The following is a 23401-nucleotide window of genomic DNA, read 5'->3' as shown; positions in this document are numbered from 1 at the left end:
ATGTTTGTTATCACCTATCCTCATATATAATTATCGACTTTAATCGCGTTAGTCAATAACGGATTTGTATAAGTCAAATAACAAGAATGGACTTTTGAATACATGCCCTGGTACGGCCGAGAGTGAGGAGAGTCCGCTCTCACTCTCGAAATACTCTCACACGGTCACGCGTATACAGCCTCTGCCAGGGAAGTCCTACTCATTGCCTTCTCGTGGCGGTGGTGTTGTTTACGAAATTGAGAGGACGAAAAGCGAATGTCCGGCGCTTTAACCGGATCCCAAATCAATGGTGCACATGGGCTCCAGTATCCTGCGGGAACAAATGGCGTATGAACCAATTCCTTGGTCACCGGCTACCATGGGACTGCATCTCCTCACGATGCTCCACTGCCTTGTAGGTTAGACCTTTAGGTCAAAGGCTCCGGGTGTGGCCCCCTAAGATAACCACCTGCTTCGGTCTGAGCACCCGGACAGTATCACAGCCCACACAAATAATGAACTGCCTATAATTATGGAAACTACTTTACTTGCTTCAACTAACAATCAAATGATTATTATTACTATTATTATTATCATCATTATTTACCACATTATTCACCCTCTTTTATACTTACACAGCTGCTCGTCTTTGGTGGAAATTCGACTCTATCTAAACGTTCTCGAGTCACTGCCCGGTTAAAAATTGTATGTTACCACCGAATATGAGTACTGAAGCAGTATTTCTGAAACCATGTGCACCATTCAAACTGGCTGCCTTCAACGTCCGCACACTTATGCAGGTCGGACAACAGATAGGGCTGGCTATGTCTTTAGAAAGTCTTAATATCGATGTCTGCTGTCTATCCGAGACCCGTATTCAAGACTCTGGTGAAGTACTACAAATTCGCTCTCCATCTGTCGCTTCGAAAGGCTTGTTTTACGTGCGCTTATCCGGGGACCCTGTGGCATCTTCGTCTGGTCTTGCTGGCGTTGGTGTCGCACTAAGAGTTAGAGCTGAGGCAGCACTAATCGATTGGATCCTCATTAACAGTCGGTTATGTGTTGTTAGATTAGAGAGTTCCATCGAAGTGAGAAGAAATCGACGTGAGAAACGATGTCTTTTCGTCATCTCCGCTTATGCCCAGACAGATTGCAGCCCGGATGCAATCAAGGATGAGTTTTACCACCAGTTATCTGTTCTTCTCCAGAAAGTGCGTCCGACAGATATTGTAGTACTAGCCGGAGACTTGAATGCTCAGGTCGGGCGTCTAGGCACAGAAGAGAGTCGTTTAGGTGGCCGATGGGGACTCGTTGGTCGCAGGTCAGATAACGGGGACCGTCTACTGCAACTTTGCACAGACCACAACCTGTTTCTGGCTAGCACTAACTTTCGGCACAGTCATCGTCGATCTGCCACCTGGCGTCCTCCCTCTGCATCTCAATCCTGGACTCAGATTGATCACATCGCGATCAGCTACCGCTGGCGTGGTTGTGTACAAGACTGCCGCTCCTTCTGGAGTACCTACTGGACTCTGATCATGCCCTGGTCTGCGCCAATCTTACCTTACTTTTCAGTGGACAACGAAGTGACCGCTATCAACGGATTGATATTAGCAAGCTGGTTGCAACTTCTGTTGCAAGTAAGTAACGAACCGAGCTAGCCTCTAGGCTAGCTACCACTCCACCGAAAAGTATAGATGAGCATTGGTTGCAATTGCATGACGCCATGAAAATGGCGGGTACAGTCAGTTGTGGGTTCGCGAAACGTCCCGCTTTTAAGCACTGGGTTTCTTCTGGTTCCTTACAACTCATTGAAGCCCGTCGGTCTACTCCGGGTGACCGTGAGTTTGACCATAAACGAAGGTTGTTACGTAAGGAAATTGGGCAAAGCTTGCGTAAGGACCGAGAAGCCTGGTGGTCGGAGCGTGCTAATGAGCTGGAAGCAGCAGCTGCATCTGGTAACTACCGGAAGCTCTTCCAGCTCATCCGAGCCACTGTCAGCAAGAAGTCTAGTGTGAGTGAAACAATCTGCGAGGATGATGGGATGCCAATCACTAACATCCATCGACGTCTTGGACGGTGGGCAGAATTTTTCGAAGGGCAGTTCAACTGGCCTGCTGCTCCGGCAACATTGGTCAGACTGTCCTGCCCCCATGGCCGGTGACGACTGATCCACCAAATGAGGAGGAAGTCCGCAAGGAACTCCAACTCTTGAAGCGTTACAAATCACCTGGCCCAGATGACTTACCTCCGGCTCTTTCTAAAGATGGTGGTGACTTTTTGACTAAGGAATTGACGACGTTGTTTACAAAGGTTTGGGAACTAGAGAGTGTACCAACGTCATGGAATGAGTCGATAGTTGTCCCTATCTTTAAAAGGGTTCACGTTGTTCCTGCAACAACTATCGGGGATAAGTCTACTTCCGATTGCGTCCAAGCTATTGGCTTCCATCATACTTCGTAGGTTGTTCAAAACCCGAGAAAGATTGACTCGCGAGGAGCAGGCTGGGTTTCGTTCTGGTCGAGGATGTATTGATCATATCTCCACCCTCCGCCAAATGTTAGAACACCGTCATACTTATCAAAGGCCAACAATCGTAGTGTTTCTTGACATCAGGGCTGCCTTCGATTCGTTGGACAGGACTGTTCTCTGGAATTGTCTATTGAAGAAGGGTGTGCCTGAGAAGTTTATCAACATCCTAAAAGCCCTATATACAAACACCTCAGGCAGAGTGAGGGCATACAACCACCTCTCTCCATTGTTCCATTCGAGCAGTGGGGTTAGGCAGGGTTGCTCAATCTCACCATTCCTCTTCAACTTTGCCATCGATGACATTCTGGAAACAGCTCTGATGAATGTAAGTAATGGTGGTGTGGATCTGTTGCTTGGAGAAAGACTTCTCGACCTTGAGTATGCGGACGATATTGTCTTACTGTGCGATAATGCCCAAGGCATGCAATCCACACTAAATCAGTTAGCAATCAGTGTCCGTAGATATGGTATGTGCTTTGCACCTTCGAAGTGCAAAGTACTTCTACAAGACTGGCAGGATTCCAATCCTGTACTCACTGTGGATGGTGAGCAGATAGAAGTAGTCGAGAAGTTCGTGTGTCTAGGTAGCTACATAAGTGCTGGTTGGGGTGTGAGTGATGAGATCAATGCACGTATAGTGAAAGCCAGAGCGGCTTATGCCAATCTGGGCCATCTTTGGCGCCTTCGTGATGTTAGTCTGGCTGTAAAAGGTCGGATCTACAACGCGTCGGTGAGAGCAGTTTTGCTCTATGCTTGTGAAACCTGGCCTCTCCGAGTTGAGGACGTTAGACGACTCTCTGTGTTCGATCATCGTTGTCTCCGAAGGATTGCTGACATTCAGTGGCAACACCATGTTAGTAATGCAGAGGTTCGGCATCGTGTGTTCGGGCACAGAGATGATAATTCAATTGGTGTCACCATCTTGAAACACCGACTTCGGTGGCTTGGACATGTTCTCCGAATGTCGTCCCAGAGAATTCCACGTCGTGCATTATTTGCCGACTCTGGGACTGGTTGGAAGAAGCGGAGAGGTGGTCAGTGTATGACATGGTATCGTGGTATGAAAGAAAGCTGTAAAGGACTGGCTTCTGTCGGTCCTTCACGACTCTCTGGTTGGGGTCCGAGAGATGGTGCAACACAGTGGCTAGAGACGTTGTCAGATATGGCTCAGAATAGAAGCCAGTGGCGATCCTGCTGTAACCTTCTTTTACTTTCTTTATAAAAAGTGGTTGTGTCTTCCTTAACTGAAAGATTTTTTCTGATTGTATCTTTCCGTTCCCTCATAATAATAATAATAATAATAATTATTATTATTATTATTATTATTATTATTATTATTATTATTATTACACTACCTTACAACAATCTCCTCGTTATTGTTCCGGTTTTTTTACGCTCCTTACCTTTTTTTCTCTTCGAATTCGCATTGTCTTGTGTGGCGCATATATATTTGGCGCTCTTTTGTACCAATATTTATGTGTTCAAATAAATAAATAAATAATAGTTTTTTTATGTGAAGCAAATGGAATAGAGAGAAGCGAGACGACGGGCAGTGGAGATGGCAGGTAAGCGAACTTCCATTTAACCAAGCGTTAATCAATATTTATAGTTACACAAAAGTAAGTTACAAACATATGATGAGTAATGGGAATGAGAAGTGTACACACACCTACGCGCTCATATAAAAACAGTCAAGATTGATAAGCGAATAAATAACAAGGTCAGAATGTGACTCAAGTAGAATGAATAGAATGGGCTGTCCGAAAGCTAGAATAAAATATATGGATTTAACATAATAACCGACACTACAGGTATCTTATTTTTTTCTTTTAGAAACTATTACTCCGGTTATTTTTTTATATCAAACAAAGTCACTAATATGTATTAGTACTCTTTCACGAATCATTGAAAATTTTTTTTCTTTTCATATTAGCAAAAGGTGATATATTTGGTCAACCTATATTTAAGGATACAGATGTTGGTCAAAGTGCAGCAAGTGTACGTGCTTTAACATACTGTGATTTACAATGTATTAAACGGGATAAACTTATAGATATTTTAAAATTTTATTCACAATTTGCAGTTTCATTCTCTCGGACACTTGTACTCAGTTATAACTTGCGTAATCGTGTAAGTTCATTTTTATCATTTATCTATGCATATTTTGTTGTTTGTATTAATCACATATATGATTACCATGATTTAAAATCTTCTGAATAACATGATAGTTTATTGTATAATCTTGATAACCATTCCACTTTAAATGTAATGCAAATAAATTGACAGTATATGTCATAAATTAGTTGATCGCTTAATATTACTTATTATCATATTGCTAATTCTTTTGTGTTAATCGAATTATATTTATCTAGTCACAATTTTGCTGCACAGCTAAGTAAATAGACATTGAGTCATTCTTTTTTTGGTTGGAGGTAATTGGGTGCGAGTGACAGGATTCCATATATTCAGGTTATGTGGTGGTTGGCAATTGACAGGAAGATATATTTACAATCTAGGAAGAGATGATATTTCAGTTGGGATTCAAACTTGTATCATACAATGTCACAATTAGAAAAGTCACTATTGAGTTATCCAACTAACATATATCATTAACTTCGCAACTTCTGTGTTATATGGATTAATTCAAAGTTTCTAAGGAATAATAGTTGTAAAGAGGCTAAATCAACATCATGTTTATCAATTCGTTTATTAAATTTTATTCTAATATTTCTATTTTTCAGAGGTTAGAATTGATTTTTTTAGTGAGGTTGAATTTTCGAATGATCCGAAAGAGATCTTTTTATTCCAACCGATACTAGAAATAAAAAGGTGGCATCGAATGACCCAATATATACAACTAAAAATTTACGGGAATAATTAAAATAAGCAGATTTTTAAAAAGATCATATGGTTAGGAAAAATCTGATGATTGACTGTTAAATCGAAAAAAAATGTAAAACATTACAACAAATGAATAAGAAAACAAATTATTTTATTTACTAGGCATTTTGGTTTCTATAATGAATTGATTGAGTTGAAGAATGGTTATCCATTGAGTAGTTGTACCTACTAGTTCATACAGCTTTAAAAAATATAAATACTGAATAAGAGTTACATTAAAGTGATCCTAAAATGATTGTCTAATATTTCCTATAGTGAAAAATCGTGGCTCTACACTAATATATATATGATTTAAAATAATGAAATAATACTCGTCGAGTGGATACGTTACGTAACAATTACATAATGACATTTAAATTAACATTGAGTAATTGGAAGAAATGGAAGGGGATCAAAGAGGCAATCACTTCAACATGTCATGAGGTCCTGGGTCACAAGAAGCACCATCACAAGGAATGGATCACTGTTGATACACTGGATAGAAAGGAGGAACAAGTAGGCAACGATCAATACCAGCCGAAAAAGAGTAGAAAAAGCCAAGGCACAAGCTGAATACACAGAGGTGAACAAGCAGGTGAAGAGGAGCATCAGAACCGACAAACGTAAATATGTGGAGGATTTAGCAATGACGGCGGAAAAGGCTGTAAGAGGAGGAAACATGAAACAATTGTATGACACGACAAAGAAACTCTCTGGAAATCGCCGCAAACCAGAACGACCAGTGAAAAGCAAGGAAGGCGAGATAATCACCAACATTGAAGAGCAACAAAACAGGTGGGTAGAACACTTCAAAGAACTCTTGAACCGACCAGCTCCACTGAACCCACCCAACATCGAAGCAGCACCCACGGACCTCCCAATCAATGTTGGCCCACCAACAATTGAAGAAATCAGCATGGCCATCAGACAAATCAAGAGTGGCAAAGCAGCAGGACCGGACAACATTCCAGCAGAGGCACTGAAAGCAGACGTAGCGGTAACTGCAAGGATACTCCACATTCTCTTCAATAAGATTTGGGATGAGGAACAAGTACCAACAGACTGGAAAGAAGGACTTCTGATCAAAATACCGAAGAAAGGCGATCTCAGCAAGTGTGATAACTACAGGGGCATCACTCTTCTCTCAATACCGGGAAAAGTCTTTAACAGGGTATTGTTAAACAGAACGAAGGACTCCGTAGACGCCCAACTTCGTGACCAACAGGCAGGATTCCGTAAGGATAGATCGTGTACAGACCAAATCGCAACTCTACGGATCATTGTGGAACAATCAATTGAATGGAATTCATCACTCTACATCGACTTCATTGACTACGAAAAGGCATTTGATAGCGTGGACAGAACAACACTATGGAAACTTCTTTGACACTACGGCGTGCCTCAGAAGATAGTCAATATCATACAGAACTCATATGATGGATTACACTGCAAAATCGTGCATGGAGGACAGTTGACAAAGTCGTTCAAAGTGAAGACCGGTGTTAGGCAAGGTTGCTTACTCTCACCCTTTCTCTTTCTCCTGGTGATCGACTGGATCATGAAGACGTCAACGTCTGAAGGAAAGCGCGGGATACAATGGACATCTAAGATGCAGTTGGATGATCTAGACTTCGCAGACGATCTGGCCCTTCTATCCCAAACGCAACAACAGGTGCAGGAGAAGACAAACAGTGTGACAGCAGCCTCAGCAGCAATAGGTCTCAATATACACAACGGGAAAAGCAGGATTCTCCGATACAACACAGAATGCACCAATCCAATCACAATTGACGGAGAAGATTTGGAAGATGTAAAAACCTTTACATATTTGGGCAGCATCATTGATGAACGGGGTGGATCTGATGCAGATGTGAAGGCGCGGATCGGCAAAGCAGGAGCAGCATATTTACAACTGAGGAACATCTGGAACTCAAAGCAACTGTCAACCAACACCAAGGTCAGGATTTTCAATACAAATGTCAAGACAGTTCTACTGTATGGGGCAGAAACCTGGAGAACTACGAAAGCCATCATCCAGAAGATACAGGTGTTTATTAACAATTGTCTACGCAAAATACTTCAGATCCATTGGCCGGACACTATTAGCAACAACGTACTGTAGGAGAGAACAAACCAGATCCCAGCGGAGGAAGAAATCAGGAAGAAGCGGATAGGAAGTGGATAGGACACACATTGAGGAAAGCACCCAACTGCGTCACAAGACAAGCCCTCACATGGAATCCTGAAGGTCAAAGGAAAAGAGGAAGACCAAAGAACAAATTACGCCGAGAAATGGAAATAGACATGAGAAAAATGAACAAGAATTGGATGGAACTAGAAAAGAAGGCCCAGGACAGAGTGGGTTGGAGAATGCTGGTCAGCGGCCTATGCTCCATTGGGAGTAACAGGCGTAAGTAAGTAAAGTAACTGGAAGAAAGAGGATAACTAATGATCAAAGTAATTATTAAATCAAGAAGTTGCTACGTTGCATAATATTTCCTATGTTCTTTTTTTATATTTCTAAAGTGGTAATAATAACAATAATCAAGTTCATAATTTTAATAAAACCAACAATTTTATTCTATATAATACACATACACATACAAACGTATATGAAATGAAACTTTCCTGGATTAGTTGAATTTAGACATTAACACCGTTGGATGCCGACTCATTGGTCTACTTGGTTAAGCGCCTGGCGCGAGACTGATAGGTCCTGGGTTCGAATCCCGCGAGGCGAGGTCGTGGATGCGCACTGCTGAGGAGCCCCACAATAGGATGAAACGGCCGGCCAGTGCTTCCAGGCTTTCCATGGTGGTCTAGCTTCAATTGACCCATGATCTCAACTGTTGAAACTTTATAAATAAAAGGAAATATTGAACCAACTACCTTTATTCATTACATTTTATTGTAACAAATAAAATGAAAATATTGAATATTTCTGACGAGAAAAAGATAATATGAAACAATAATTAATAAAGAATAGTATGCGCAGGGAGTCTTCTTTTAAGAAATTTAAAACAATTAATCCCTTTGATAAATTTCGATAATGATATTAGAAGACGAAGATTATCAGAACTATGTGATATATTAGCGCAATACATTTCGAACAATCTGGTCACACATATACTTGTTAAGAGCATTTATATATAAAAATGAAAGGTCAACTAGACAGGAAACGGGGTAAGAGGAGATAAGGATAATGATAAGAGTAATAATAATAATAATAATAATAACAATAATAATAATAATAATAATAATAATAATAATGTGAACACAATTTGAGACCTAATCACTCTGGATAATAAGTCAATATTAACAGGGTAGGTTTAAGGTAAGAACAAACTGTTTTTGAACACACAAAGGGGGTTTGAATTTTCGTATGGCTAAGGCTTCAATAAACCTTAGTATACGCCCTTTTACACTTTTATACAACACTACGAAAGCTGAATTTAGATCAATCTTGTGACCTGTTTCAATTATATGTTTAGCAATATAGGATGATGGATGTTTATCCTCTGCTCTTATTGGGTCACTTGATTGTATTTGTTTCTGAAGCGATTTGGGTACATGTTCACTCACCCTAATGTTGAGATCACTATTACTCCTCCCTATGTATGTGTGACCACACACACATTTAAATTGGTAAACACAGTGGGATGTGACGCAATCGTTTCCATGTACTTTAGGTTTTGAATGAAGCATGCACCTTGTTCTTTCTTTGATGATGACCTTTGCTGCGCAATACACATTGTCTTTTTCTTGATATTAATATCACCTAAATGATCAACCAGTGATATTAGTTCTTAGGATAAAAATGGCAACTCATATAAATGGATGACGTGAAGACGAACCATATAAAAAATAATCTAGATCAAAAGTGTGAATAATTTAGACATCACAGAGATAACAATTAAAAACTATCGGGAGATTTATTCATTTTAAAATTATTTCTTTTTTCTAAATGACATCAAATGAAGTATTACCATGGAGTACTAGATAGTTATTTCATTGTCATTCTGAACTCTTTTGTAGCGTACACTATCATCCCTTCCATATCCATAAAAGGGTGCTCATTAATGATATTGTATATGATTTTTTCCATATTACGGATTGACTGAAATAAGGGAATGTGAACTTTGTATTAAAGTCTAGGAGCTTAGTGATATCATACTTATCATACAACTCAAAGCTCCTAACAGTTATAACATAAAATATTTATCAATAGTTAGTCCTTAAATAAATAATATAAATGTTTCATCGAAGAACCTAACATATTATTATTTCTCTTTCTTATAGTTAATATTTCGCAAAATATCTGATGTTCGAAGAGAACAAGAATTAAATGAATTAAGACGAAGTCAGCCTCCAATATCAAGTTTAGCACCAGACCATCCGGTAAGACGATTAATATCCCGGTTTTGCAATGCAACTACATCAAATTTAAGCCGTTCTAGTTCATTCAGTTCAAATGAACCTCGAGAAAGTGGAAAAACAAGTGGAAAATCAAATGATACATCGTTGAGTGCTACAGTGAGTCAAAAATCCATATAATTCATTGTTAAAATATTTAATGTATAAAACATTTCGTATAAAACCAATTTAAAGTTGGTAACTTTGAGTACCCATACAAAAGAAGTTTGTAATAGTGAAGTCTTGTTTGGCATCAGGATATTTACCAGTTAGGTGACACTAACCATTGTGGTTACTTTTTCACACAAATATACCATTCGTTATGAAATTTTAGATAAGTTTATAGAGGCTTAGAATTATATAACCATGCATAAGTTAATCTTTCATCAGGGTTGTTAAACCTTATGTCCTTGAGATAGTGGAGAAGATTTGTAGCTCAGGTGGATGATTTTGATGAAGTTTTGTTCTCTGAGCTGGATGGATGAAAGCTTCAAGACTAAACCATCCAGCTCAAAGAACAAAACTCCATCAAAATCTTATGTCCATAATCCACGAAAAATGTAATATCACTACGGGAGAATGAGTTGAATAATACCATATCATCATTAACTGATTTTATATTCACTGAGTTGTTAATCAATAATATTGGATACAATAGTGTCAAGGTTAAAAAAAGGAAAGTAATGCTTTCTTCAGTAATCTATAAAACATTCTAATACTATTTTTCATCTTTTAAAATAAGCCCAATCGCTAACAGGTTTTCATACTTCTGTCAAATAGATTTGTATTATAATAAAATTTTTCAAGCTCAGAGACTGTAAACAGTAATTTTTGTCGAAAAATATTGATTATTGAACAAATCAAGTTTATATATATATAAAATTGCATTCTAAACGATTCAATTTATGTCATTATAAAATTGGAAATGTATGCTGAATCTTCACATTCAACTTAACAAATTGCTTCATCTAAGATGTCAAAAATGATGAGATTGATTTTATTTTATTCTATGTCTACAACTAATATAATTCAATCATGAGGATTGAATAAACAGTCTACTGTGTGATCTTCAACATTTTGAATGTAAGAAAGGATCAGATAGAAATAGATTATTTTAAAATCTTACTTTATGCCCATGATAAAAATTGTTTGTCCGTATGAGGTTGCGGAGATCCCGGGTTCGAATCCCGCGTACGAGATCGTGAATACGCACTGTTGAGGAGTCCTATCCTGGGATAAAGCGGCTGTCCAGTGCTCCCAGCTTTTCAAAAATGCTCTAAAATTGATCAATTCATGATGTTAATCAAAAAAATTTATCATTGAATTTTATAAACACTTCACAACACGTTCACAACAAATGAATCATAAATGTTTCACTAGGCTATTAGAATTACCCAAACAAAATTAGTTCATTTCACCTGGTTTATTGATTGATTAAAATATATCGAAATGAACATTTTAATTATTTTGAAAATGTATGGGTTTATACTTCCAATCTCTGAAATATATTTTATGATACATTGATTAAACAGAATGAAAATTTCAATAGTTGAAATCATGAGTCAATTGAAGCTAGATTACCATGGAAAACCTGGAAGAATTGGACGGCCGTTTCGTCCTAGTATGGGACTCCCCAACAGTGCGCATCCGCGATCCCTCCCTCCCCGCCAGGAGATTCTAACCCACGACCTATCAGTTTCGCGCTCGAGCGCTTAACCATTAGACCACTAAACTGGCTGGCATCCAACGGTGTTAATGTCTAACTTCAACCAATTCAATCGCGGGGGGCGTGATCGTGGATGCGCATTTCTGAGGAGTCTCATACTAGGACGGAACGGCCGTCCAGTGCGGTCTAGCTCTAATTGACTCATGATTTCAACTATTTAAACTCATAGAATGATTATTATTTAGTAGGAATCATTTCGTATCACTATGCAAACAATCTATAAGAATGAATTAGGTATATTCATTTTATAATAGAGGAGGAAATAAAACATAAAAATGAGCAAAATAAGAAGAGATTTATTCATTTCACAAAAAAAAACCGAAATTAAATTAAATTTAGAAAATAAATTTAAGAAATCCGTCTTTTTTTAATGCAAATTTCTAGAGGAAATATTCACTTATTATTTAATTAGTTTAAATGAAATCACAGTACTTATAATTGAATCATGTTTCGTCTTTATTGAAAGAAACCTAATATATTTATCCTAAAGGTCCCTTAGTGCTATTCTATTCCATTTTGAAATCAAATGAAGAGTCTTAAAAAATTGAGACATTTTAGAGGTTGCTCTCTAGTTTGAGACTTTTCATAAATATACATACACACACACACACAAGAGGAGGGTTCAGTTTAGATCGAGAATTGAATAAATTTAGAACTGTTGGTTATTGAATCTGAACTCACTGGCTGAATGAATACTGATCGAAGGCTTAGAAAATACGTTTCCAATCAAATAGGTTTTAGATTTAGATACCGATCTATCTGCTTTGTATTGTATTTAGAAGTCCCCTACTATCACTAGCGTCATATAAATAGTATGGCTCAAAAACGAGTGAATAAGCATTATTTAAATGGAGTAAACTGTTCAAAAACCTATCGTGATTACAACTAGGCAAGATAGTCCTGAATTTTTGTTTACGTACACTAATTAGCAGCCCTAAACTAGTATGAAATGGTTGTTCTATAATCTGTTGTTTCCAATAGCTTTTCAGCTTTGGATAAAAACGAAAATTAATCCACCGTTTCATAATAAATCATTTCTTTTATTATATTAAGATCTTTTCTTAATTAATTGACCCATAAAACAGATAAATTGCAAATGAAAATTACTACTCTACAAGTTATCTCATCATTTGTGGATGTTTGCGACTGTGTACATGTATATATGGAAAAATGTAAAAAGCTCAGTAGCTTTGTTTTTTAATCAGTTCTGTTTTAAAACAAAACTATTGTGATTTGAATAGAAAAATTAATCATAAATCTTCGATATCATCAATAGCTGACAAACAAAATTAGTTACGCATTTTCAGTTCTCATAACCCCGTGAAAATTAGAAATGCACACCCTAAATCACTCTGGTGGATATAGAGGATCCATCTAGAAAAGTTGGAAAACCCTGAATCCAAACCAATGGTCACATGGGCTCCAGGATCCTAAGGGCACAAATGGCGTATGAACCAATTGTTGGTTACCGGCTACCATGAGACTGCATGTCCTGACAAATCAAGTTGATTTGTGTGACGCATATGTATTCAGTGCCTCTCTGTACCAATATTTATGTGTTCAAATAAATAATCACTTTGAATAATTTTAACTAATCATATTAAAATATTATGAAACTTGAAAACGCAACAAATTAGCAATAATAAATATATTTTTGTTGTATCCCAATGAGTAGAAAAATTATATTTCCGACGTTTCGTGACTTAATGTAAGACTCTTCGTCAGAGTCAATAAAGTTTTGCAAAGTTATTCTCATAATATTATAACATACACGGAAAAGCAACCAAATGTACATGATAATTAAGGAATTTTCATCATCATCTTATGACATTACCTTTTCATAAAATGAAATGAGATTACTTCTTTTACTGGAAAATAATATCGCTACAAACTTATTTACATAACTCGATATTATTAATTTAGGCCGAACAAAATATTTAAAGCAGGTAAATGAGTTGGTAAAATCATGATAAAAATTAGATTCTTTAGTCAAAGTGAAATGGGAGATTAGAGTGGATGGAAGTGAATGAGTGATCTTATATTTGTCTCTTCATCTTCTAAATTTATATATGTATATAAGCAATTAAAATAATCAATTAGAAAAGGATAACACTGCAAGTCCAATGAAATCTCCATATATATATATATATATATATATATATATATATATATATATATATATATATATATATATATATATATAACTGAAAGGTAGGAAAACCTAAGAGTAATATTTTTACAGAAGAATTGATGAAGTATTGTTAAAAGCAGCACAATTTATTGTCAAAAATTTGAGTTCAGAAACTTACTGACAGCAGGAAATATCTGTAAGACAGAAATTTAAGACATTATGTACATCAGTTTTGAAAATTCATTACAATTAAGTAGTGAGTAGTTTTTCTAGTCCTTAATATTGGTCGGATGTTATCGATCAAGTTGTACTGTAGCTACTAGTTTGGGTAACTCGACATTGTGAACACTATGTTGTGATGGCCGCAGGTAGTCAACAGGAAACTAAACTAAAGGCTTCATGATGGTTGACACACTTCAGTAAGACATACCTTCAATTTTGAGGAAACCGATCTTCAGTCTTTATTAATACAGCTCAATCATCACTACATGTCTAAATAAACGCGACTTAGTCACTACTCATTGGTTAGTCAATTGTAAATATCTCAGTCCTCGAGGAAGTCCGTTGTAAACTAAATATCTTAGTGGTCATTTTTCGGATTGTGAAGCTGAATGATGTGGGTTTCAATCCAAAAGCGAATATGCCTTCCTTAAAGACAGATACACTTTATTGACGGGTGCAAACTAGCACGAAACAGGTTTAGAGTCTCCTATCAACTACCTTCAACCACCTAACATCTTGAACTTCACTGATAAATAAATTGTATCGTAACATTATCTCATTTCATTTATTGGAAGCATTGTATTTATTCGATTAGAATACGTAGTGACCAATTTACATAAAACTAAATGTGTTTTTAGAAACAACTAAATTTATGGTATATAATTGTAATAAGCAGACACGTAGCCCTTTGTAACCACATATCCTAAAGTATATATGCTCTCGTAAAAAGGGGGGTCACTTAAACATATCTATTTGCTTGTAGGTTATTTCCAACTCCATAATAAAATCTCAGATTAAACATTTGAAAAAATAACCCATTACATTAATCTCTAGTCTAATGTTTTTCGTAAGTCAATTTTTTTTAAAATGTTCATGATACCAAATATTCATAGTTGAATAACTATCCTTTTTAACTCTTTAAAATAAACAATATCACATTAATTAATTTTCAGAATCCTATACCAGAAACTACATCATCAGAATGTGTTCCAAGTTTAACAAAGCCAAAATTAAGTTGGAGTCGACTTCTTGATGTACCTAAAACAACATTATCAACACAAACCACAATAAAAATAACAACTACAACTACAATGGCAACAACAACAACAACACTAACAACCAATACTCATCAATCTATTACAATAAATAATGAAACTATAAAACAAACAAAACAACATGATGATAAAATTCAATTATCAACTAAATATTCTAATGCATTCATTATAAATAAATTAAATAATCAAGATATCATTGAGGGTGAACAAGAAAAATTTCATAAAACTATTATGCAACATATTGAATTATTAAGGAATAATTTTTTAACAAATATACGCACTTTATCAAGTCGAATAGATTTAATTGATCAAAGAATAACACGTATAACACAATTTATTAATCATCATCATCATAATAATAATCAAGAAATGAAAGGTTTGTAAAAAAAAATAATTTTTATGCATAATTAAAAGTGAAATTTTAAAATTATTATAAGTACTACTTATATACTACTACTAATAATAATAATGACAGCAGTATGTAACGATATACTACTGAGTGAAAGAAATTTAAAACAGATTACTCTGATTCAGCTCTATATATAATTTATTTTAATAAATAAATGTTTAGGGGATTTACTTATAAAGTTTGCTTATTTTCTTTATTTCAGTAGCATGTTTAATGTGTTACAAGATTCATAGGAAATCAGTTAGTAGAATTTAATTCTATCCACAAAAATATGATTTCTTTACAATGTAACCAACTATTACACTCTAATATTATACTATATACACGTGTTTAATTTTAAAAGAAATATCTATTGGCCATACCACCATAATTTAAATTACTTACTTACTTACGCCTGTTACTCCCAATGGAGCATAGGCCGCCGACCAGCGTTCTCCAACCCACTCTGTGCTGGACTTTCCTTTCCAGTTCTGTTCAACATTTGTTTATTTTTCTCATGTCTGCCTCCGTTTCTCGGCCTAATGTGTTCTTTGCTCTTCCTCTTCTCCTTTGGCCTTGAGGATTTCATGTGGGGCCTTGCCTTGTGGCGCCCCGGCCTGGAGCCCCTCAGGAGCTGCCGCCGGTCCCAAACCCCGATAAAGGAGGAGGGTTGGGCATGGGGTTAGTGACCCCATCCCATAGAAAAATAACTCGCTAAAAAACGCTAACCGGAAAAATTATTCATACCATAATGTAAATAGTAACTTCGGGATGTGTAAGGGCTGGTATTATGTCAAGCCCACATAGGTTATTCTAGCTCTGGACAGATCAATCTATTCATTCTTCTCAAGCTACATTTTTACCCTATCACTTATTTGCTTATCAACCTTGTCTCTTTTTATGTGAGCGTATGTGTGTGCATTTCTTATCTTACTCATCACATGTCTGTAACTTATTTTTGTGTGACTATAAATCGAAGTGACTTACATGCCTTCTCCACCACGCGTCATTTCGTCTCGTTTCTTCGATCGTTTTCATCTGGATCAACGATTATGTGAAATACACGTAGTCAAAATTCACTTTCATATTTGGCTTATTTAATTCCGTTATACACTAACGCGAATTAAGTAGATGATTATATGAGAGGATTTAAGATATGTAATTTCGATAACAATCATAATACGATCTAACTGGAGTCAGTTATAGGGCCACAAAAATGAAAACATGAATAACTATGAATCAAACGAAACTATATGAATACATGCTATGCCGTTTCGATGCTTATTAACTGTTTATCGTCTACTATAGTTTAATAAATAAAATTACTGTACATTAATATATTTATAAGAATGTTATTGGTGAAAAGTCAATGTAAACATGTGTCATCACTGTGTGGCTAAGATTTAAATAAATTTCTTTTTTCAACTGAATAAAATGTAAATAAATTTTGCACATAAAGGAAAGTTTGTGAACGTCAACTAAGATAGTCGTCAATGCCCAGAGCTGGGATTAAGTTAGTAACGAAATAAAATATGGATTATCAAAATTTAAATAAAATAAGAACACTTAAGTAAATCATTAAAACAAAAAAATATAATAATCACAATCACGACAGTAAGGAAAGATTGCTGGAGTTTAGATGAGTAAATACATGCCGGCTCAGTGGTCTAGTGGTTAAGCGCTCGCGCGCGAAACTAGTAGGTCCTGGGTTCGAATCTCGCAGGGGGCGAGGTCGTGGATGCGCACTGCTGAGGAGTCCCAAAATAGGACGAAACGGCCGTCCAGCGCTTCCAGGTTTTCCATGGTGGTCTAGCTTCAACTGACTCATGATCTTAACCATTGAAATTACTACAATCCCCACAAAACCCATCTGATAATAATCAAATTAATAGAATTGGCTTGAAAACGTTAAAGAATGAAGTGATCAAAGACTAGGATAAATCAAAAACTGCTTTCATCAAATAACGGAAAAAATAATTAGTTTTTTTATTGGGGCAGAAACAAACTGATAACTATTGCCTTTTATGAATTCATTATTAATATTTTTAGTGTTCACTAGCCTTATGCTTCAGTGAATATTAGGATATAATAGCCTAGATGTTTTTTTTATAATAAACTTGAGAAATCTCAAATATCAACTCGGTGTCCATATCCAAAAAAATCTACTGGAGAACAACATTTATTATTCGGATATTTAAATACTACAGTTCACAAATTAAGTACATAATTTGTGAATTTCCTCATCCGTTCACCAAAGTATCCGATTATTGAATGAATTCAGATAACTTGCTAAATCCAGATACATCGATTTACATTCTTCTCAGTCCTTAACAGAAAAATCTTTCTATATAGCGTCTTACATTGATTTTCCACTTTATTAATTTAGTTCGTCGAAGAAATGTTCTGTTAATATGAAAAGTCTAAAACATTTTGAATAATAATAATTGATAATAATATTCAAATTGAACTTAAAATTTATACAAATCGACGAAATATCAAGACCATTTTTAGATCATTATTAGTAAGGGGTTTGATTTATTCCTTTGCTATTATTTGCTGACGTATGTGACATAGATTTAAACCGTTGCAAATAATGATACAAACATTATACCCATTTGACAAACTAGAGAATGTCTAAGTTCAGTACACCAATGTATAACGCATTGAGTATTTAAAGTGGAAGGCACTACATTCGAGTACTGGTGTGACCATCAACAATGAGGTTCAGGTACATAAAGCTGACCGATTCAATATAGAAAGAAAAAGGCGTCCTATATTCCACCGCTAGTTACAATTCAACTTTTCTATGTATAAGGTTATTTTTATACAAGATCATTATTTATTTGACTTAAGACGATGGCATATATATCATTAAAGGAACAGCTATCATTTTGGATATTTTTATGAAAGTCAGAAAGAAAACTGGTTCCCTAAAACAACGTAGTAGTTTGATAAGTTAGATAGGTAATACAATATTTAATATTGGAAGCATCTTGAATACAATAGATTTGACATGTTTAACAAAGGACTGAACACGCATGATCATTTAGGTTTTAAAATATTAAAATGCTATTGTAAAATAAATAAGAGTGTCGTTTCAGAGGATTGAAAATATATAATTCATTGAGTGTTTACCCGTACTGTCTTTAGCTTCATGTTAACGTTACTCATTATCCATATTACAAAAATGATTGCACATTGGCTAAAGGAATGTAGTATGAGCATAAATTTCCAAGCAAACTGTAAGTAAGCTTCAAAATTAATCAAATTAAATGTGAACAACACTACCGCTACGCGACTAAATATATCGATCCATCAATGCAATTTTTTGTTTGAATACATAAATATTGGTACAAGAGGGCACCAAATATATATACGCCACACAAAAGAAGGAAACAATGCAATAATTAACTACATTAATTCGCACTATTCATTATCATACTATACTCTCTAGTTTCCATTATTTAAGAACGGGAACAACACTCAGAGTTAAGCATAGATATTTATTCGTTAGAAATCTTGTTGTTTACTATGATTAAAGGTAAGTACGAATAAAGAAATGAGTAATTACATAGAATATCTGAATCCTTTTTAGAATCAATCATTAACAATATAATTTATTTTTGTATTGGTTGTTTGAATTTTCCTATTGATGTTTAGAACTGCGATTGATCAATGAGAAGATTCAAAGAACTAATACAAAAATGAGTTAAACCTAAACCCATTGCATAGGCTAATAGTTATCTGGACTCAGTAAATAGGTGGATAACGAGATGGTGTTTGAAGTGAATGGTACTAGATTCGAGTCCCAGAGTGAACATCAACTCTGAGATACAGGTACATTCGGCTAACGACCCCCCAAAATAGGACAAAACTTGCGTCCTAGTTTCCATTGCTAGCCACTATTCATCTCTGCATATTAATAATATAATTTCTAAAGAGCTAAAAATAATTCATGTGAACTATATGGAAATCATAAAATCACAATTTAGAAAGTCTCATTTCAATATGACATTTAAAAAAAAGAGAAAAGAATTCTTAGTACACAAGGACAGGCCAGAATTAAACAAAAATACGATTAGATTTTCCTAAAACTTAAATTATTTTTATTAATTTTAGTGAATAAAAACCAGATTTTCTCGTGAAAAAAAAACAAACAAACAAACACAGTAACCTGAGTATTGTATGATTGTTTCAAGTTTTATTTGATTGTATGAAGGAAACAGGAAATGTTATGAGAGTTAAATATGGATTGGTATATTAGATTTTAGATTTTCAATAAATAAATAAAAAGTTTATTTAATAAAAAAAGAAAGTTTAAAACTTTAACGGAAATAATATTGTGGTTTGTTTTAATATTAATATCTATACTTTCTCTGAATAGAAAGATTAAACTAGCAACTAATTATAGTCTATAAACTTTCAAGATTTATGACAAAACTATAGGTAGTTACAATAGCTAACTATGTTTAAAATAACGATTAATGTATGTACGTTATAGGGTTGTTGCTTAGAAAACAAAAAATTGTTTTTTAAAAAAAGGAAATTTAATAAACGTACTTTTCACTGATTGAACTCATGAGTCAATTGAAGCTAGACCACAATGGAATATCTGGAAGCACTGGACGGCCGTTTCATCCTAGTATGGGACTCCTCAGCAGTGCGGATCCACGATCCCGCACCCCGTGAGATTCAAACCCAGGACCTATCAGTCTCGCGCCAGGCGTACTTTTAATATAAGTGTTTGAAAAATTTATTTTCATGATAAAAGTAACAATTAAGAATGTTTACTAGTTTACTAAAGAAAAAAATTGATGAGACTATAATTTATGGACGACTTTTGAGCGACGCTAAAGTGACCTTGAGAGTGTTCACCTAATAACTAGGACTAAATGAAGATTTATAGTTGATGGTTAACGTTAGGAATTAGATATAGGGCTTTTTTAATCATGAACTGACACCAGCTATAATACCGAAACGCTATTTAGTCAAATGGATGAGTGGACTTCGCGCCAAAATCCAAGACCTATTATCTTATACTTGATTGGTTCAGCCATAAATGATAGTCTCGTCAAAAAATTAATGAAAATAGGAAGTTCATTAGTATAATCTGTTAAATAAAGAAAAAAAAATAGGATTGATATTGTTTATTTCCAACAAGGTTAAGTGAGAAATTATCATGCTTGGTTCAAATAATGAAATATAATTAACACACGCAAAAGAATAATTAAAATTCTATTTAACGATGAAGTATTTAATTTCCATTTAGACCACATTTTCGTTTAAAGATAGCACGATACAATTACATTTCAAGCTGGGATCGATCTATCAAACATAGATGATCAAAGTGATTAGTGTACTATAGGATAGTGCAAAGAAATACTTGAAATCGTATAGTCTACCAAATACTTAACTTATCATTCCTTTAATACTTATGCCTTTAAAGGCACATATGTACAGTCAATTGGAACCGGGCAAGTAGCACTCAAAAAAGCAGTATTCGAAAATCAGTCACATGTAACCAATTACTTCATAACAGTTATCACAGATAACCTGATCTCAATAACGTGAGTTCCGAAAATCAGTTGATTTCTAACTCTTATTCGGTCAACAAATCCTATCTCTTTAGAGAAGCATTCTTTACATCCACTTTGGTTTCTAGCTACTACAAAATATTGTGTTGGTTTTTGGCATTCTGACCTTAATTTCAAACATCTTTGTGAAATTTCGTAATCAGAACATATACCAGTGAACAAAACTGTTTCCAGTAAGATATTCATCAAGCTTTACTGGACTATACAGTAAGGCTTAAAAGCCGATCTTAATAAAAACTATTTTAATTACTACTCTCCACATTCATTATTGGTTGTTTTTTTATCTTCTTTAGTATAGATTTTTCAGTATTTAATTATTTGGACACTATTATGTAATCTTAATAATTTTCAATGATAACTCTACTATTTTTCAAGTGTTTATCTAATTTCTATTTTGAAACATTGATTCAAAACTTTATTATTCTTATCACTGATAGTACAAACGCCACCGTACTACTAATCCATACATTTGGCTTATTACATGTAATTATATAATCCATTTCATTGTTATCGTTCACTCATAAACTAACTCGGTTAGTTTAATATTTTTAATACTATACATATAAATATTAATGTATATTGAAGTCTTATGAAGATTCAATTAAAAACAATATTGTTCGCTTATGTTTTCTAATTTTCGGTAGTTTAGAATCTCAGATTATAATACAAATTATAATAGACAACTACTACCACGATAAAAGAAAAAGGTTATTTTAGTTAAACCATGATTATTGCTGTTATATCCGACTAGAATTATGAATGATAACTTTTGAGAACTATTTGTGGACGAATACGATGCATATATATTTCTTGTATAATTGTTGAGTAGCTAAATTGTTCATATTCGTGTTCCGCTTATAATAAGCTTTATTTTGGCCCATAGACTATTATTACGCGATTTACCGTTCTTGAGTTATGCTCAGTCTATTAATTACAGTTTCCCACATTCACAGCCACTTTTGGCTAGATCTTGTACAGGTGTCTTTATTTCTATTTTGTGGTCCGGTGGGGTCTGTTTGGTTTGTACATAAACACAGTATGTTTGAAATACATGATTCATATAGCGGAGGCTGAAATCGGTGTTCTGGACTTAACAGGCAGGAAAAAGGGCCGATAAAGACTCTGAACTGCTCGTATGGGTTTTGCGTCATTGGTCCAGTCGATAAGTCAGTTCACTAATTGGCGGTATCATTATTTCATATATTGATAGGAGCACAAGTTATAACACTTTCATAAGTTTATAATCATTTAATCAATCTAATTTGGAATCAAACTACTAGACCATAACAGAAGCTTTTAGAATAAATAAATGATTATTAATATGACTCGCAGTGAATTTAAGATTTTCTCATTACATATTGACGTTGACTTTTGTAGAGATAAATTAGAAAGTAAATGTTGATTAGATGTACACAATTATTAATGTTAATTTGTTATTCTTAGTTAACTGATAAATTATTATCGTAATCTAAAGTTTGCAATACTTGCAATCTATTAATGCTGATACACTTGCTGATATAGTGATTTTAACTCATAACAATCCGTTTACATACATTCATTTAAATTTGCATATCATGAGACTTCCACACTGATCTGGTAACTACCTATATTAGGGGAAACTACTTTGTTACTTCACTGTTGGGATATTCAAAAAAATATCCCAAAAATTATCCTGTTAAGTCTAATGCTATCCTTGGACTTGAAATGGTATCATTTTCCTACTGGTCAATATTTATTTCACGTGTCATTTTCCTGTTGGCCAAATATTGTACAAATGTTATTTTCTATTTTATGGTACGTTGTGGTCTGTCTGGTTGATAATATAAACCGAGTATGTTTGAAATACATGATTCATATCGCAGAGGCTTAGACTTGTGTTCTGGATCTAACTGGCTGGGCTAGGCGGAAAGCAGGGCCAATCAGAACTCTAGGCTGCTGATACGGGTTTACGCGTCATTGTTTCGATCGATAATTCACTGCACATTAATCGGCAGTCACAAGTCATAACATTCGCATACTTCATAGATAGCATAATTAAAGTGTTATATTAGTAAATGTAGTCATAGCTCCAATTACTAATGGGAAAATCGAGTAAAAAATAAACACCCATAAATTAACGGAGCTAGATGGAGGAAATGATAGCAGACAATCAAAAAACCCATAAAATGTCAATCAATTCATCATAGCTTTTATTAAAGGTAACTATTTGTATTCTAAAAAATAGCCTAGAAGGTATTCGGATGAAAAGATTAATGACAAAAACTCTTAACTGGAGCAGCTATACTAAATGTATAAGCATACAAGCTTGAGTTTCTCATTGTATCAGATAAGCAAAAATTCAAGAGTTTATGATTGAATATCTCATTGATTAAAAATACCGTCACCTCGTTGACTGACATTGGTCCATCCTTCGAATTACTGTGTGGGCAAAAGACTAAATATTAGGATTCCTAATGTAAGAATATATGAAGATGGGTGTGA

The 23401-nt window shown here is 34.9% G+C and overlaps 1 protein-coding gene across 1 annotated transcript in view; it reads left to right on the top strand.

The window, feature by feature from the left end:
* The window catches only part of MS3_00001972 (uncharacterized protein), a 56489-nt gene extending 34986 nt beyond the window's left edge, over positions 1-21503 (top strand). The window contains exons 9-12 of the mRNA XM_035733710.2: positions 4445-4641; positions 9691-9924; positions 14837-15314; positions 20596-21503. Of these exons, the coding sequence (XP_035587832.2) occupies positions 4445-4641; positions 9691-9924; positions 14837-15314; positions 20596-20612 (926 nt within the window). The 3' untranslated portion in view covers positions 20613-21503. The remainder of the gene's footprint in view (positions 1-4444; positions 4642-9690; positions 9925-14836; positions 15315-20595) is intronic.
* Positions 21504-23401: the final 1898 nt, after the last annotated feature.

This window comes from Schistosoma haematobium, chromosome 1 (assembly GCF_000699445.3).
Source record: "Schistosoma haematobium chromosome 1, whole genome shotgun sequence".
Lineage (NCBI taxonomy): Eukaryota > Metazoa > Platyhelminthes > Trematoda > Strigeidida > Schistosomatidae > Schistosoma > Schistosoma haematobium.
Note: the sequence above shows the minus strand (reverse complement) of the source record. Positions and strands in the feature narration are given on the sequence as shown.